This window comes from Triticum dicoccoides, chromosome 3A (genome assembly GCF_002162155.2).
Source record: "Triticum dicoccoides isolate Atlit2015 ecotype Zavitan chromosome 3A, WEW_v2.0, whole genome shotgun sequence".
NCBI lineage: Eukaryota > Viridiplantae > Streptophyta > Magnoliopsida > Poales > Poaceae > Triticum > Triticum dicoccoides.
Window position 1 is genome coordinate 420658795 of NC_041384.1, and position 19362 is coordinate 420678156.

At 44.4% G+C, this 19362-nt stretch overlaps 1 protein-coding gene and 1 long non-coding RNA gene across 4 annotated transcripts; one reads left to right on the forward strand and one right to left on the reverse strand.

Annotated features, from left to right (window-relative positions):
* Window positions 1-1608: 1608 nt before the first annotated feature.
* On the reverse strand, window positions 1609-8388 carry LOC119268381 (factor of DNA methylation 1-like). Its single transcript, XM_037549998.1, has 7 exons — window positions 8087-8388; window positions 7204-7982; window positions 6893-7074; window positions 4614-4703; window positions 4239-4526; window positions 3940-4152; window positions 1609-2092 (listed from the first exon to the last, which is right to left on the reverse strand). Exons 1-7 carry the CDS (start codon window positions 8110-8112, stop codon window positions 1865-1867), a joined length of 1806 nt encoding a protein of 601 aa, XP_037405895.1. The 5' UTR covers window positions 8113-8388; the 3' UTR covers window positions 1609-1864.
* Window positions 8389-13836: 5448 nt separating this feature from the next.
* LOC119268382 lies at window positions 13837-17515 on the forward strand. 3 transcript variants are annotated; one of them, XR_005133155.1, is made up of 5 exons: window positions 13837-14383; window positions 14538-14780; window positions 14994-15069; window positions 15563-15711; window positions 16638-17515. It is a non-coding gene; the product is annotated as an uncharacterized LOC119268382 (long non-coding RNA). The 3 variants fall into 3 exon arrangements; XR_005133156.1 differs by having other exon boundaries at window positions 13838-14383; window positions 14624-14780; window positions 15531-15711; window positions 16638-17488; XR_005133154.1 differs by having other exon boundaries at window positions 13841-14383; window positions 14624-14780; window positions 16638-17488.
* Window positions 17516-19362: the final 1847 nt, after the last annotated feature.

The following is a 19362-nucleotide window of genomic DNA, read 5'->3' on the forward strand; positions in this document are numbered from 1 at the left end:
TGGAGGATGATGCCCGCCAGTTGAAGGTGGCCGCGGGGCGCTCCTGCCCTCGTCCCGTCCTCCTCATCCTACCATGCTTCCTCGACCCCTTTAACGTCAATGATGCTCCTCACCAGACACGATTCTGCTAGAACTACCTCATCCTCGCCATCTCTATGGCTTTTCACCATAAATCCGGGCCTCCCTGCGGGTAGGCCTCCTTAATTGAATGGACATGTTCAATCTCCTACTCATCTAGCAGCAACAGAGGTCCCCTTGACCCTGTGTTGTGCCCATCGGCATGTCAGGGTGCCAGATCCAACTAGCCTGCCCAGCGTGCGCGGTGGCCTCTACTCGGGTATGTGTACAATGACATGCAACCCCCTTGCTCTACCCCTCGTGTGTGCCATCTTCAGGTGGTTTTCGGTTCCCGTCGACTACATCGGCGTGGTGCAAGGTGCAACGACCATGGCTTCGTTGAGTTGTCTCGATTGTAGTGGTGTGTCGATGTGAGTGGTTGGGTTTGATTGGGGTGGTCTCTAGAAAAATGCATGCACGAACCTCGTGTTTGAGCGACCGCGGCGACACTCCTTAGCATCGCACCCCTCCTTGGGGGTGCAGTCATGGAGCTCCACATTGGTGTTGCTTTTCTTCCTACCCACTAGGTGATTCTGGGTGAAAGCTTCGCGACAACGATGCCTATGTGTGTCCTCCACACTAGTGTTGTTTTTCCTCCTGCCCACTGGGTGATTGTAGGTGAAAGTTTCGCGACGAGGATGTCTATTGGTCCCCCCCCCCTCAGACATCGCACAGGAACCCCGTCCAACGAGGTTGCAAAATATGTTGTTATTCCGCAAAAGAAGTAATGTTGTTTCCATGGATAGAGATCCGGTTTCAATAAGCATATGGAAAGTTTCATTTGCGTGCATCCAGCATGAATTGAACCCATAAATTACCAACATAAACATATCACATAGATAGCATGGAAGCAAAATATACAATTAGATGATAATGAACTAACGATTATCAATCGAACTGCATAGACGTTCCGTCGTATTTAATCCATTGACAATTGAATTTTTGTAGGGTGTTATCATTGGGTAAAACACTCTTTATTTATTTTAACACAAAATGACCAAGAGCTATTTGCAAATTACAACACCAGATCTTGGAAGAGCAGAACAGAGAGAAGAGAAGCTGCAGGAAAGAAAGAAACAAAGGGGTGAAGTGAGAGGTGCAAGCGCCTAGCAGCGAAAGAACTGGAGACGGGGTAGGGTTGTTTGATCTTGGCAGGTGAACACTGTTACGCTGAGCTGAGCTGCGCAGAGTAGTATAGTCTCCTTCCTCCTGTACATGAAACAGGCAGGATTTTGAATGCATTCTTTTCCACAAGAATTGTGTTCAACGACAGGGTTGCTCTCAACTGTGACAACCAGGTTTAAAAATGAACCAGGAGTGATTATTCCAGCAACAAATATTGGACTCTCAACGTAATCCTAGAAATAAGTACAAGCCTGGGATAAACACAAGATAAAATCATGTGCTTGCAATGGTTTTCCTGCTATAACTAGTACACAATATCAGGATAAGCATGGTTCCAGCAAGCCATTCTTGGGATCGTTAGGCATGTCGAGCACCAAGCAGTCACCAGGCTGCATTGAAATCAACAAACTAGTAGCCGTTCATTCATACAAGCACGTAGCTTGGCACGAAATAGATTATCCTAAAAGGGCGGTTCACAATCTCCAAGTACTAGCATTCATGTCAATGCTACACCAAGCTGAATAATCCAAGGAAACCTAGACAACTAAACGTTTACCAACATTCATGAGGAAAATAACAGAAACACACTTCTAGTTCACTACAGGAATCTAGATATCTGGGCTCAGCGCTTCCTCTTCTGTGTGCGCCACTGTCTCAGGACGTACTGGACAGCTTCTTTGAGAGTTGCTTTCCTCTTCTCTTTGAAGTTCCACAGCTCGGGTACAGGATAGCGGCCACTAGGGTTATACTCGTTAACTTCAAGCAGAGCCTTTGTTACCAAGCCATACACTTCTTCGCCATACTCTTCTTTCAGTTCTCGCAGCTTCTCATCATCCTCGCGGAGAATTTCCTAGCGTCAATGCACGCACCATTAGATAAATATTCTCCTCCATTCTAAACATGCAAGATAAACAGAGCAATAACAGCTTCAAAATTTCACACTCCACAAATATGCCTAAGCTGTTAATTTAGAAAAGTATTGATACAGGAATTGCATAGTGTCTAAATGTTCCCTGAACATTAAATGTAAGCACGGTACAAAAGATAATGGTGAACAAAAACAATTTATGCGTGTTAGAAATGATGTAAAACACACCTACTTCATTATATCGTAATGCACCACTGCACAAAACTATACTATTAAATATACATACACAAGGACTTTTCCATGCCCATCAAACAAGTATGCTACAGAAAGTTCAGGAAGAACATTGTTTGCAAATGGCAGCAAGCTTTGAGCTCCAAGTATCATGTATCATGTCAAATTTCAACAGCCAAGACACAAGATGTGTCCAACTTAGCCAAGCTAGGAACTAAGAATGAACATCTAACTTACCAAGGAATATCATAAGGGGTCCCTATCATAAACTTCTAGGAGTGGGAAGTTATTAGCATCCATCAATATGTGTACCGAGTGGCAAGCATTTTACTGGTAAGAAGTTTGGTTGCCCCACACACTACTCCACGGGCAAATATAGATGTATTATGTTCTGATTTCCGAAAGCTGGTGAATTACATAACTTAACTGGTATAGAACTCACCATCAGCTTTAGAGAAAATTCAGAGATGGAAGAAAGCAAGTCTAGAGTACATAGAAATCAACATTTTTTCAGTTAGATGCTATACATCTCAATCAAGAGCAGCTAACATCAACATAAAGTTTTGCCCTCAGGAACTCAATAATGTTGCTTTCCTAGCACTGAAGTAGCATAAATCTATGCATATGACTGAACTCTCCCCAAGCTACAAAATCAAGTAGATGAAACTTAGCTAACGTACACATAAGCATACATATGGCTAAATTTTGAGATTCCTTCATCACACATCCGTTGAATACTTGCTATGGCACAGCTTAATTGACTGGCTAATTGGTTAATTGTAAAAAACCGTCATGTGGTAGCTCACATCCACACCACGACATGAAAAACAAGATATTATAATTTCCATGAAGAACTAGATTATATTTATATAACACAAGAATATAGCCCCTTGGCTGGTGCCACTTAATGGCTGATTGTTTCTTGGGTTCCTCCTCTCCTTTTTCGCATGTAATGGAGGACCAAGGATGTAATAGATGGAGGAAACAGAATGGATCTGAATTGGTAATGCAACTAATGTTTGTCAGATTATTTGGAGCCTTAACTCGATAACTCCACAATGCTTGTATTATGGTGGTATTCTTTCTCTTGCTACCTACAGTTGATAATGATTTGATCAATAGATATGTATTTTCCATTTTTTTATTATTAATGTGGGAATTTCTGCTATTTTTGTCATTAGATTAATATAAGAATATCTAGGTATCTCCAAATTTCAGCTCTTGCCATAGTTTACTTATAAATAGAATTGAACTATGTTAAGGTTTGCAGAATAGAAAATTCACTGTGAAATTGATTGCTCAAGGCTACATCCTACTCCCTCCGTTCCCGAATATAAGGTGTATTGGTTCCCGTGCAAGTCAAACATTTGAATGTTTGACCAAGATTATAGAATAAAATAACGTCTGCAATACCTAATAGATAAAATATGAAACTACTTTCATGATGCGTATTGTGGATACTTATATATTTTTTCTAAAAACTTGGTCAAACAGGCACTCGTTTGACCTTTGAAAAAACAAATACACCTTATATAAAGGAACGGAGGGAGTATTAGAGAACAGCAAGTGCATAAAAGCAAGAGTGAAGATATTATTACCTTCTCTTTGCCTTCATCCACGATAACTTTAAAAGGGTGCCATTCTGGATCTTTAATCTCCTCCTCCCACTTTGAACAAAGAATGGAAGCAGTAACGCCTGCATCTTCTTTTGACATTTTATTTTTGCAAGCAATCGCAAATGATTTCAGATCAAGATCACCCATTCTTTTAATTCCTATAATTCCTCGGCCAGTTGTAAGATCCCGCAAACCCTGCAGGTGTATGCAATAGATAGCTCTGCAACGTAATTCAAACATAATACGACAAGTGCAAGTACTCAATTAATGAGGAAACTTACATCTATTAGCTTCTTCCGAGCATCTTGCAACTCATCATTGCTTATCCTTTCCTTCATAAGTAGAGTATGGTGGAGCGATTCCATTGCATCCATTTCATCATACTTTTCCTGAAGCTCGGCACTAAGTTCATCTATCTTCCTTTTTGATTCGGAGTCTTCCACACCTGGCATATGCTTCATCACTTCCAATTTTCCCTGCATCTGTTTTATTTCTAACTCAAGCTTCTGTTTGGCATCCAGTTTCTGCTCTACCTTGATAATCTCATTTAGAGCAGCTTGTTTCTCCCTCTGCAATTTTCATTTTCAGCACAGTAAGACAGTCATATAAATTAGTATCTCAGAACCTCAAGTGAAAAAAAAATATGAAGGACAAACCTTGTGTTTTTCCACAAGCTTCAGCACATTTTCATCCGCCCTCTGTTGCTCCGATGTTGCCATCTTAAGATATTTTGCTTTCATTTCATTCTGTATAAACCACAACAGTCTGATATGAGTTTTATGCAGGAAACCTGGAGGGGGGAGGGGGGGTTACCTAAAGGTGCCTACATTTTGTACCTGGCACCAAGCCCTCTCTAAAAGTAAAATAAACAAGTTCCATGCATTTTGCTGAAATTATCCTACTGTTAAACCTTCTGCATTGTATTGTTGTCCGACAGCAAAATGTAGAATTACAACAAAAATAGAAAAAATACAATGATAAGAATCTACTATTATTAAAGCAACAGAAACTGAATGGTGAAGATCCATCAATTTAAGGTTCGAAATTTGGTCGATAGAGATTCATCAACATCAACTAAACAACAAAAACTAAGACAATCTACGTACGAAACCTTAGACCAATTCCAGCTGACAACAGTGCTCGGAACAGAACTGTACGATAAAACTTGGAAATAATTTCTGTACATCTGAATCAGAATCCCACACGCTTACTCCTCTAAAAAACAAGAGCATTTACGCTTGAACCATTTTAGGAATCCGGATAGGGATAAGTCATGCATGCATCTAAATAATATAAGGTGTACTCCTCGCAAATAATCAGAGCCCACACACTTGAATCAGCTTAGGAGTCCAATTAGGAAACAGCATACATCTCAATTTGTACCACACATCAACTTTAGGCTACTACTCGTAGAACTTTGAGCAGAGTAAAAATGAATAGTAATGTCAAACCGATCAAGTTATTGCAAAAAATAAAACCATGCATCTCAAAACTACACATCAAACACAAGAAAGCGGGCTACTACAGTACTACTCTTACAATTGTGTAGATGTGCGAGGAAAGTGCAAAAAAAATGTCAGTAGATCTTGACCGAACTATAGAGAAAATACTTTCTGCAGATTCAATAGCGATAGTAGTACAGACTATGTTAAGAAAGAAAGGTTTACACCATTTACCTACATGCAGCAAAATGATAGCAGCTTAGATTACTTGTAAAAATTGAATATCTACACCACATATTTTGATGAGACATGACTAGATTACTTCTAGGTAATAAAAAACACTACACAGATTATTTTGATGGATGGCGTTCTAGATTAATTTATGCACTAGAAGAAATTATCTTCATACGGCATTTATTTTGGTAAAATCAGACTGTAACGGTGTAGATTACTATAAATTGTGTAAATCTGATAGAAGAGCAACACAGGCCAGCAATGTTAGATCTAAGTACATGCATAGGGTGCATAGTTGCATAACCATGCATGCATGTATGGATTGGCGGCCAAAAGTTTACAGCAGATAAAAAGACAGATAAGTGGTAGATTGGAAAAAAGTCAAAAGTTTAAGTATGTATAAGGACAACATACAAGACATGGATGCTATCAGGTAAGAACAACTGGTAGATCGATGTTAATGCATTGTGTGTACGAGCGAGAACATATCGCATGTAGAATGCAAAACGGCGTCATTGTTGCAAAAGTAAATTCAAAACAACAAATCGCGTTTAGTATCTAACATGTAGTTTCAGCCGTGCTAAATAATATAAGCCGATGCAATACAACATGTGTACGGCAGGAGAAAAAACTACCACGAGGGCAGATATTGTAGCAATCTTGAATAGATATAGCCCAGATAATCGTATGCCTTAGATGGGTTGATCACATAAACAACTAGAGTAACATGAGAATGCATGGAAGCATCTGAAGGCATGATATTTGCATTAGATAAAAAGACAACTAAAAACAACATAGCACAATGTTTATGTACTAGCAACCCACATTTAAAGTTACTTGATGGCGGAGAACTGGGAAAAATATATTCTCAAAAAGATAGAGAACACAAGATAAACAAGAGTGGATGAGGAAAAATTAGAGGTTAGTAAGAAAGCTTGTTGTTCTGTAATGCTAACAGTCTTCCTTTTGTCAACTAAAATACACTGGCTAGTGACGACCATTATTTTCTATATTCAAAAGATAAACAAATATTAAAAAAATGTGACATGAATTGAATCGTGGATCGTTCATTCACAAATAGGAGGGAGAGGAAAATACCAATATAATGCTATGTAACAATTCAGGCTAGTTACTAGTGAACAGAAAGATGTTATGTAAAAGAAGCACAGAAACAATCAACCATCCTCCAGAACAAACAAAAGGAGAGGACCCATAAAACTAACTTCCATTATTCTTTATGGGAGACATTGGGCACACACCTTTTCCTTCTCTTTCTCAAGGTTCCTTCTGTCTGAGTCACTACGCACAGCAAGTTCATCAAGCTGCCTGGATTTTATTTCGAGATCCTGCATCTTGGACTCCAGTTCTGAACGGAGCCTCTGATTCTCATTGATGATCATCTGAGAATGCTTACGAGCAAGTTGCTGCATCTTGTGTATTTCTGGTGACAATGCAGGTTCAAAAGACATTAAATAACTGAAATGACCCCATGCTCAAAGGAGAAAAATGCATATATATGTTCTTATACCATAAGAACAGAACATAAAAAGAGCAAAAGAAGGAAACAAACCATCATTGTATCTCTGGAGGACCTGCTCCTTTTCTTCCATCACCTTGTCAAGTGAGTTGGTCGTCTCATTGTACTTGCATTCAAGTTCTTGGACATGCTTGGCCTTTACCTCAATTTGGCTGGCTAAATTAGCTACCAGTTTGTCGGTTTTGCGTGTTCCTTCATTCTCAAGTTCCGCAACAGTTTTCAAATCACCATTTTCTTGCAGATACTCCCCGATTGGCCCCAGAGTTCTTTGATCATCAGCCCTTGCAACCCATCCAAACATCTTCGACCCTCGATACCTGCGTGCCTCCCAGTCCCGTTTGCTATATCCTTCCGCCTCGAAGTGATTTTCAAACTTGAAGGCATTGCAGAAGCAAGCATAGTCTTTTCCAAACTCAACGATAGCATATCCCGTGTGGCCTCTGTGATTCCACAAAGGAATAACCTTCTGGGGGCAAAATCGCGAGAGCTGCTCCTTCAAGCGGTTGCCACTTTCCCCAACCTGGCGGCCGCCTTTCCACTCGGTAGGCACATTGACCAGCACACCCATCCATGGCCAGACGAATTGCTCATCTCTGTCCTGAAGAGGACGGGGCACCACAGCCTTGAGCCGCGACGACGGCGGCGGCTCCGACGACTCTGGCAATTCATCCTTGACGCGCTTGGCGGGGACGCGGTGGGTCGGCCTGTCTCTCCCGTGCCGATGAGCATCTGAGCCTGCTCCGGTTGCGTGACGACGAGGTGGGCTATCTCTGCTCGGATCGCTCCTCCGAAAACCTCTTTCCTTGCGAATCCTACAAAAATCGGAGAACAAAGGCAGTAAATTGCAGCTGCCGTGTTCCTTGGTCTCGCGAAATCTGAAGAGAAGATACGGAAAGAGGGTTTGGGCATGACGTACCGTTCAGATGCGTCGCCGGAATCCATGGAGATGGAGGGCCGCCCACCAGCCTGCCGACGGACGCCGCCGCCACCAACAACCTAGGGTTTTAAGGCGCGGCGAGGATCAGTCCAATGTCCCGCGGAAGAAGGGGAAGGAGGAGTTGGTCCACGGATGAGGAAGCGAGTCGGAGGGCTTGGCCTCGGCGGCGTCGAGTCGCCGCCTAGCTGTAGGCTGTAGGGCGCTGTAGACGGGCAGGGAGGGCAGCAGGAGGGGGCAAAGCGGAGAAGCAGATGATCACGTGATGGAGGAGGCGAAAGGCCGAATGGGTGACGAAGGCACTGATTGAGCAGGCAGGACCGCCTCGGCGTTCTGCTCCCGTCGACTGTCGACGTGTCGACATGTTATTAGCGCACTATAATCCTACCCTTTTCCTCAAACAAAAAAAAACTAGTACTACCTTTTTTTTAGCTGACTACTAGTAGTATGAGTACTTTTTTTAGGAAACAGAGCCGGTGCGCCGGCCCAAGCGCTCGGCCGGACGCACGCCAGCCACGAGATCCTCCACGATCGTGCGTCGCACACTTGTGCCCAACTAACCTTTTTTTTCTTACGGACCCGCAATCACTTCTTATCCATTCACGCACTTTTCTCGCTTTCCCATCACGGTCTTCGTCTTCCTCGCGCTCTCCCGCAAACAACTTGCACTCCTCCATCATGGCCCTCGTCGGCCCTAGCTCCGCCCACCCTAAAGGACCCTCACCAAAGCTGCTCCATCCCCAAGCATGCACACCCTTGTGCATCCCTGCTCCATTTGTTGACTGTGCAGCTGTGCTGGGCGGGAAACGGCTGCATGCAACCATGGTTGCTACAAACGACGAGCTCGGGCGACACTGGTGCATGGCCGGCGTGAAACTTATTCAACCGACGTCGTGAGGGGGGTGTTGCGACCGTTGATGTGAGATGCTGGAACCAAGCGATGAAGGAGCTGCGACCCGCGGCAGAATTTGCTACAACCAAATACAGCGAGGGCATGACCCACGACGGCAGCGACATAGTTTTTGATGCAAACTTCATCAGTTTTTGCTACTACCGATGTTTGTAATTGCTACCACCGACGATGGCATTTGCTACATCCTTCACGATGATGCCGCGACCTCGACGACGGCGATGACGTTTTTTCGCTGCAACCGCCTATGGCAAAAGCTACCACCGGCGAGTTTTTACTACAAACAATGTGGATTAGCTGTGACCCGGGTCGGCGGCCACGACATTTTGCTGCAACTGTTGTCGGTTTTTGCTACTCCCGGCGTCGTTGTTTGCTACATGCTTCACAACTTAGCTACGACGTGCGACGATGGCGGCGGCGTTTTTGCTACAACTACCACTGGATTTTGCTACATCCGTTCATGGATTAGCTACAACCCGCGACAGGGCGACGACGTTTTGCTGCAACTATACTTCGGTTTCGCTACCACCAGCGAAGACTTTTGCTACATCCATTTAAATGGAGTTCATTGGCAACCATCGTTCGTTTGACCCTGCAAGCGCGTCGACGGATGGAAAAAAGCTTCAATCGGTATGAGGAAAAGCTTCAACCAGCATGAGAAAAAGCTTCCACTGGGTGCGAGTGGCGACACTGAGTGATGCGGTCGGAGGCATGATGGTGTGGCGACGGGCGTGCTATGACGACGACTAGGTGCTGCAACTACAGATACGTCGAGCGTTTTGCTACGACAGCGTCGTTTTGCTACGAGTGGAGGCGAGGAACCGACGAGGACGGGGATGCGAAGGCGACCACCACCGATGAAGGCGGCGTCCTATGGAACCGACGGAGTCAGCCGGCAGCAACGAGGGCGGCGACTGGCAGCGACGAGCAGCACGACGTGGACGGCCGACGAGTTGGCTTACGTATTTAGAAACACGGGGCTGCTCGGGATGAACTTGACAGGCTGTTTTTTAGTAGCGAAACAGTTGGAAAAGAAGGAATCGTGTGGCTGTTATAAACCGAATCGTATATACACGGTTAGACCGGCCAAATTTTCGGCCGGCAGACCGACGCGTATCACTTGCTTTTTTTAGCTGGCGTGTTGCTACTTGGAATAGGCAACAGGAGCTCCGCGTTACAAAGGCCATGTTTTTATGGACAAGCGGAAAAATGACTTTCACGTGGCAATGTTGGAACACATCAAAACTACGTGCACAAACTACTTCCCACCCACTTGCTTCCTCTAATCTAGATAAAAAAACTAAATGATTAGAGCTGAGTCGTACGCATAGTGTTTAAATCATCTCCTATTTTGTATTTATTATGTTGGATTTGGACTAGTGATGATGATCATATTATGGATTCAAATACCAGATTAAATCGCATCAAATTCTCAAATTCTAATATGGCGCGTTAGCGTATCGAAACCGGACATCATGGATGTTAAGGTTAGATACTGGTTCATCTTGTAGATGACTTTAACAAAAGAGATCATTGGCATGTTGGACCCCGAATAACTAAGGAACATTCCCTTGGGGAGGTGGTCCTAGCGATCAACTCATTCCCCTGTGTATTATGATCCAATGAACATTGTTGTTCTCTAGAGGGAATCCTCGGCAAGGAGACCCGACATTGCCGTTGTTGTTCATACTCACCATGGAGGTACTGCACTACATGTTCACTCATGCGGAGAGATCGGGCTGGTTGGCACCTTTGGGTGGCAGAGGGTTGAGCCAGCGCTAGTCTATCTTCGCCGACAACGTAATGTTGTTCTTGAGGCCCAATCAGATGGATATCACGGTCTGTTCTGCAATTCCAGAAGATTTTGGGGAAGCATCCGACCTTCGAACGAATACACAAAAGTGCCCGGTCATCCCAATCAGATGCTCGGCCAAGGACACAGACAGGTTGACTGCGGACTTGGGATGCCCTCTGGGTTGCTTTCCCTACCGGTACCTGGGCCTTCCACTCTACATCAGGAAGGCGCAGTTCCAAGGAATCGTAGATGGCATCCAGTAGAAACTTCCAACATGGCGGGCGGCTTCGATGGATAAGTCAGACCGGCTCATCCTTGTGCAATCGGTCCTGAGTGCCATGCCGGTCCATTCAACGCTTGCTATGGAGGTGCCTCCAGAAGTGGTCACCTCTATCATGAGAATCTGCAGAAGCTTCTTTTGGGTGGCTCGGGACCGTGCAAGTGGAGGCAGCTATGCTGTCGCATGGGAGACCGTGTGCACACCGAAGTGGACAGCAGGCCTTGCTCTCCCAAATCTAAAGTGGATGAGTGCGGCCTTGATGACGTGATGGCTATGCCTAAAAAGAGTGGACGGTGAGAGACCGTGAACTGAGTTTGAGATTTCAGTCCCCTCAGGATCCATGGCCATCTACAGATCGGCGGTGTTTGTGGATATAGGGAGCGGCACGAACACGTACTTCTGGGAAGACATGTAGTTGGAGGGGGCGAGAGTACGGGAGGTTGCGCCAAAACTCTATGACTGGGTTCGGGCTCAGGTGAGAGCATCCAGGACGGTGCAGGAGGCCTTGGCCAGAGCATGGCCCCATGACATTGGTCCTGATTTGAATGCAGAGGGATTGGCGGAGTACCTTGCGCTATGGGAGTGCATATCAGTTATGGATCAAAACCCGGAGTTGGAGGACCGCATGCGATGGGTGTGGGAGCCTTCTGGCACCTTCTCAGTCGGCTCGGCATACCATTGCAAGTTCTTTGGATGGATGAAGGACCCTGCTACCACAGTCAGCTAGGAAAACTACGCTCCGCTTCGATGCAAGATATTTGCTTGGCGTGCATTCAAGAACCGTTGTTGGACATCCGATCGTTTAGTGCGAAGAGGCTTGCCGCATCAAAGAGGTATGCCCTTTGTGTGATCAACTACCGGAAACCATGGATTATCTGTTGGTGGCGTGCATCTTCACGAGGACGATTTGGCATAGAGTGTGGGCAGCTTGGGGAAGGCCAGAGTGGACACCAGGGGAGGAGGGTCAGCTAGTCTCTTGGAGCTCATCCCTAGATGAGGACATATGATGCTGCAAGGAGCTCAATTCCATTCTCCTCCTGGTTATGTGGGAGACGTGGAAGCATAGGAACTCAATAGTCTTTGATAGTGCGACTTTGTCGGCAAATAGACTTCTGGGTAGGATCGTTAAAGAGGGTAAGGCCTAGTGTATTGCTAGGCTGCTGAGCCAAGGGCTCTTTTTGTTCTTCGATAGGTTGTCTACGTGGGTGAGTAGCGAGGAGTATACCTATCTCTCGGCCTTGTGCCATCCTTGTAAAAACATGGTGGGCCCCCCCCTTTTTCTTCTATGAATATGAGATATGCATGCTTGTGCGTATTCTAGAAAAAAGAAGATTCTCCAAATTGGGGGGGGGGGTTCTCTGTATTGTATCATGCTACTTGTGAGCTTTGTTGGGATTTCCTCGAAGAGAATAGGACGATGCAATACAGTAGAGATAAGTATTTCCCTCGGTTAAGAACCAAAGTTATCAATCCAGTAGGAGAACCACGCGAAACCTCGTTAACATCACCTACACACCAAAGAGCAAATACTTCCACCCAACACGATCAAGGGGGTTGTCAATCCCCTCGGCGGTTATTTGCAAGGATCAAATTTCATAGTGGTAGGTAAATAGATAAATTGCAAAACAAAATAATGAAGGAAATATGCCCTAGAGGCAATAATAAAGTTGTTATTTTATATTTTCTTATATCATGATAATTTTTTATTATTCATGCTAGAATTGTATTAATCGGAAACTTGATACATGTGTGGATACATAGACAAAACACCGTGTCCCTAGTAAGCCTTTACTAGACTAGCTCGTTAATCAAAGATGGTTAAGTTTCCGAACCATAAACATGTGTTGTCATTTGATGAACGGGATCACATCATTAGGAGAATGATGTGATGGACAAGACCCATCCGTTAGCTTAGCATATTGATCGTTCAATTTTATTGCTATTGCTTTCTTCATGTCAAATACATATTCCTTCGACTATGAGATTATGCAACTCCCGAATACCGGAGGAATACCTTGTGTGCTATCAAACGTCACAACATAACTGGGTGATTATAAAGATGCACTACAGGTATCTCCTAAGGTGTTTGGTATTAGGATTTGTCACTCCGAATATCGGAGAGGTATCTTTGGGCCCTCTCGGTAATGCACACCATAAAAAGCCTTGCAAGCAAAGTGACTAATGAATTAGTTACAAGATGATGTATTACGGAACGAGTAAAGAGACTTGCCGGTGACACGATTGAACTAGGTATGTGGATACCGACGATCGAATCTCGGGCAAGTAACATACCGATGGACAACGGGAATAACATATGTTGTCATAACGGTTCAACCGATAAAGATCTTCGTAGAATATATAGGAGCCAATATGAGCATCTAGGTTTCGCTATTGGTTAGTGACCGGAGAGGTGTCTCGGTCATGTCTACGTAATCTCGAACCCGTAGGGTCCGCACGCTTAACGTTCGGTGACGATTTAGTATTATATGAGTTATGTTATTTGGTGACCGAATGTTGTTCGGAGTCCCGGATGAGATCACAAACATGATAAGGACTCTCCAAATGGCCGAGAGGTAAAGATTGATATATAGGACGATAGTATTCGGACACCGAAAGTGTTCCGGAGGATATCAGGTACATATCGTGTCACCTGAAGGGGTTCCGGGCACCCCCAACAAAGATATAGGCCTTATGGCCAAGAGAGGGACAGACCAGCCCACAAAGGGCTGGTGCGCCCCATATCTCTACTGCCCTCCCTCCCACGATAAACAACACAATCGGGGCGACGACGCGTCTTCGGGAGAGGATGAGAGGAGAGGGGAGGACAAGGAGAGGCCTGGCGGCGGCTAGGGAGGTGCTCGCCGGCGAGCGGGCTCCGGCGGCCGCCTGGCGCGCGGAGTTGGATCGGGGCGCTTCCCCGCGGCCGCGACCGTACTCGCGACGCCACCTACCCCGCCGCCTGCCGCTCCTACCCACGGGACGCTACCGCTCCGCTCCTCCTCCCAACGCGACGCTGCCAGCCCCAAGAGCGCCCACCCCGTCGGCCCTTCCCGTCACCCGGTCGCTGCAGCAGTGCCCTCCTGATGGCCCTCGCCGGCCCTCCCCGCCGTCTCCGCGTCGTACACGCCGTCTCCCAATCCGCAGCCAGGGGACACGCCAGCGCGCTCCCGGTGGCCCTCGCCAACCCTCCCCGCAGTCTCCGCGTTGTACCCGCCGTCTCCCCAATCCTCAACCAGGGAACACGTCAAGAATCTTCAGTCACGCGGCCGCCGCGCCGGAGGTCTTCCATCTCAGGTTTGTTTTGTTTACGGTATTTCCAAAGTGATGTGCTGTTTCAACTTTTGTTCCAAAGCTCCTCAAATTGATGCAACCAAGGGTATGTCATGGATGAACGTTCTAGATTCTGAAGTTTATTGTCGTCGTTCTAACTTCATTTGTAATTTTTCAGCGATGCACATCTTTACTGTCGAGTTTATAGTCATCAAGCAGTCCTTAATTTTAAGATGATATCAACATTTATATTCCTGGTTATAGGGTGTTGTCAAGAATTTCATCACACCCACTACTTTCCCACCGAGGTAGTTTCCGCCTCCACTCTCCAGCCATGCACAAGTGTCGTCACCTACATCTCCTCTATGCGTTCCTGTCTCTCCATTCCGCACGAGGATGCAGTCATCACATCCTTGAGTAGGTAATTCATCAACTGATGGCTTTTCTCCCTGCTGTGACTTGCATCTTTCTACCTTGCTTCAAATTTAACCTGATTGGGACTGTTTGATTGAATGTCAAATAAAGATCAACTTTATCTCTGATTGATTCATGGAAGTGCAAGCTGAATTATATTATGAATATTCTGATTATTACTTACAAGTGATATTCTAACACACTGTCTTTGGTTTAATAGTTTGCAGGTGTTTCTTGTAGTGATGTTAACCCCATAAAAAAGGACTCGCAGGTGGACATCTGATATAAATAATCAGGTACTTCTCTCTCATTATCAAATTCAATGGATGTACTGGTTGTTTAAAACTGAACTATCAACACTTTATTCTCTTCTTTTCTCCTATCACATGATATATAACAAAGTATTTGATGCCATTTATTACCTTAATCCTGTCATAAGACAGTCTTATTTTCTGGTCATGGAATGAGAGATTGCACTGCTTATACAGGATATCTTTCAAGCCTTGCAATTTTTATTGACATATTTTATAAATGAGTTATAGGTAGTTGGAATTTTCACTGACATATTCTAATGGTATTCGGATTGCACTCTTGCTGCCTCTTGATTTTATATGCTTAGAGTAATATCCACCCATCATGTTCAAGCAATTTCTCTGGTGCTAAATCAATCCCAAAAAATGTCACCAATGTGTAAAAAAACAAAATGACTATGTTCTTTTAAGTTTCTTCTGAATATGATTGTTATCCCTATTTGTAGATTGTTGACACCCTGCCCTGTTACATGTACAGTGGAAGACTTCTCTTTTTGATTGACTCTGCATCTAAAGAAGAGTAAGCATGTAGAGGAATTGGTGGTCCACCTTGCTGCTGCAAATGGACTGCCCGATTTTATCCATGTGTTGGACTAGATGATATTTGATGATTTGAACCTTGCAACGGTACGGTTTCCACAACACTATGTATGATCTAAACAATGGCTGAAAATATTTATTGGAGCATTTGTTTCAAACAAATTTGTTGAAGATATTTCTAATATTTTAGTGCATTTGATATATTTTAGATAGTACTGCTTCAATGTGGTGTGGTACAGTTTGCCTTCTGTTATAAAGTTCACACACTTCTAAAAAAATATGCAAGATAATTTTCCTTTCAGCTAGCAAATGGGTTAAATTCATGTACACATCAGTAGGGATGAAAATGGAGTGGAAACTTTCGGTTTTTCCGGAGGAAATATGAAAACAGAAACGAAAATTTGCAAAATGGAAGTGGAAATGGAATTTTTTTATGCGGAAACAGAAACAAAAACGGAATGGTGTTTTCCGGTGGAACATGCATGGAAATGGAACTTTCCGTTTCTGTGAGTATGAAATTTCTGTTTTATTATACACCTATAGCTGCTTTGTAGCCCAACCACTAAAGAGAACACTATGACACAATTAGTAGAATGGATCTAAGGCCAAACTTTTACTACCACACATGTACTCAGCTTGACCTATACGCAATTGTCCGGTACTACTACAATATTATGCTAAGTTGCTAACATAATGATATTATTTTGTAGCAATGTTAACAACTCATTAAATTTGTTTGTTTTTGTGTGTATTTCTCTATAATTCAAGGGGTTTTTAAGTTCTGATCAATGCCTATTTATGTTTCCGTATCTGCTTTGTATTCGCTCCGTGTCTGTTTCCGGTAGTATCTGTTTCCGGTAGTATCTGTTTCCGTATTTATTTCCGGGGTTTTTGTATTCGTTTCCGCTTCTGCAAAAAAATATGAAAACAAATATGATAGCACTCAGTTTCGTCCGTTTCCGCTCCGTTTTCATCCCTACACATCAGCACTCAGTTTAAGTTTTGAACTGCAGGGGCGTGAGACTGCAGCATGCTGTGTACATAAGCAGGGAGTTGAGGGGCAGAACTGAAGGTAGACTCAGGTGCAGTTATCCACTCCTTCTTGCTTTCACTAGAAGAGCGTATTACGCGGTGAAAGCAAGATCATGCTGTACAGGCATGCAGCTGTGAGAAATACAGTGATGGCTCCGTCTGAGTTCTCTAGCCCTCCTCTGCAATTACAGGTTTGGGTGCACACTCCGCAGATGATGATGGTTCAGCAGAGATAGCATTGCTCTGTGTTACATAACTATGTTCTGTCAGTCAAGTATCGTTACGATGCAATAGGCAGAGGCTTCAAAATCATCTGCGGAGTAAGCGATAGGAAGCCGTTGTGCAATAAATGTGCTCATATAGACGAACGCCGTTGGTACAAAATCTCGATCACATCGGCCCATATCATCAGCGCACATCAGAGCCGGCTTACCAATGTCGGATGTCATCGGTTTTATTACTCCACAGATGTGGGTCATCGGCCAAGAGAAAAGATGGGATAACAAATATTATGGATACAAGATGGCAGCATATAACTTTGCAATTTTATGATTTGTGATCCGGTAGATTTTTGCCATGCGGAGGGCTGATGATTCTGGCTATATGCACTGGAGTTTAAGCCATGTTTGTGAACTAATTAGATATCTATCTATGTGAATTTGGAGATACATATGTGTTTAAGATGATTTGAGAGTGCCCTTACCGGTCATGCTATGTTCTAATTTGTGTTCCTTTTTTACTTAACTGACATGTATTTTCACCATTAAATGTAATAATTACTATTGGCTGTGTTCCATAGTGCAATACACAATGAATGGGATTTTCCTTGGCATGAGATGAGATGCCATCGAATTACTAAGTTTTGTTTGGTTGTCTGTTTCATGTGTTAGTTCTGTATTGTACCAATGTTGATTCAAATGAAAATGCAGGGTACTGCAATGATGAATGTATGATTTTGGTTGTTCCATAAAATTAATAAAATATAGGACATTGAAATGTAGGGGTTGAGGTTTAGAGTTCTACTGGAGTTAAACAAATTTTACGTGAGGATCTTTATAGGTGAGTCGCTATACATAGATTGATGGGAAATATTTTTGGGGACCTATGAGAGTTTCTCTGACTCTGGTTCATGATTCCTTGGAATCCTCCCAACCATACCCATTTATGGTAAGCAATATATTTTGTTACCCTTTCAGTTATCTTTTATCAATTTTTCTTTAGTGAAATCAACTTCATCATATTCATCCGCAAAAAAAAATTCAACTTCATAAAAAAACGAGTTCTGCTTCGAGCACGCCCATGACGGTCACACAAAAGAGCCGGCAAGGAGGTAGCGCGAAGTACATGTTCGACCGCAACAACCCCCAAGCATGTGTCCCGTACCTGATGACAAGGTGATCTGAATACCACTCATGAGATGTAGGCTTGGGAAGAGGATAAGAAGAACCCATATTAATTGGTAGGGGGCACAAAGATTTTGTTTTACCCGTTGCAACGCACGAACATATTTACTCGATTTAGCATAAACAGAATTCAAAAGACATCTTTTATATTTGAGAGACGTGTGTTGCACGTGCATGCTTACTAGTAGGCCGAAATAGGAGAAGGAAAGATGGAAAGGGGAAAGGGAAGGGGAGGATTCGGCCTCCCCTTCCTTCCTTCCCCCCTCTCTTTCCTTTCCCCTCCGGTTAATAAGGAAGGGGGCGAATTGGGGAGGACCCCAAGTAGGATTCCTCCTACTTGGGGTGCCCCCTTGGCTGCATCTCCTCCCCTCCAACCTATATATATGGGGGGCACCGCTAGAACACACACCAACAATTGTTAGCCATGTGCGTTCCCCCAGTTTACGCCTCCGGTCATATCTTTGTAGTGCTTAGGCGAAGCCCTACGCGGATCAGTTCACCATCACCGTCACCACGCCGTCGTGTTGACAGAACTCATCTACTTCCTCGACACTCTGCTGGATCAAGAGTTCGAGGGACGTGATACGTCTCCGTCGTATCTATAATTTTTGATTGTTCCATGCCAATATTCTACAACTTCCATATACTTTTTATACTATTTTTGGGACCAACATATTGATCCAGTGCCCAGTGCCAGTTCCTGTCTGTTGCATGTTTTTGGTTTCGCAGAATATCCATATCAAACGGAGTCCAAACGGGATAAAAACGGACGGAGCTTATTTTTGGAAAATTCTAGAAGAAAAATCCACGCGAGACGGTGCCCGAGGTGGCCACGAGGCAGGGGGCGCGCCTGCCCCCCTAGGCGCGCCCCTACCCTCGTGAGCCACCCGTAAGGCGGTTGACGCTCTTCTTTTGCCGCAAGAAAGCTAATCTTCAGAGAGAGAAAATCACGGCGAAGGTTTCAGGCCAATCGGAGTTACGGATCCCCATATATACACGAAACGGTGAAACAGAGCAAGAAGAGAACGCAGAAACAGAGAGAGACAGAGAGACAGATCCAATCTCGGAGGGGCTCTCGCCCCTCCCGTGCCATGGAGGCCATGGACCCGAGGGGAAACCCTTCTCCCATCTAGGGAGGAGGTCAAGGAAGAAGAAGAAGGAGGGGGGCTCTCTCCCCCTCGCTTCCGGTGGCACCGGAGTGTCACCGGAGGCCATCATCATCACCGCGATCTACATCAACACCTCCGCCATCTTCACCAACATCTCCATCACCTTCCCCCCTCTATCTACAGCAGTCCACTCT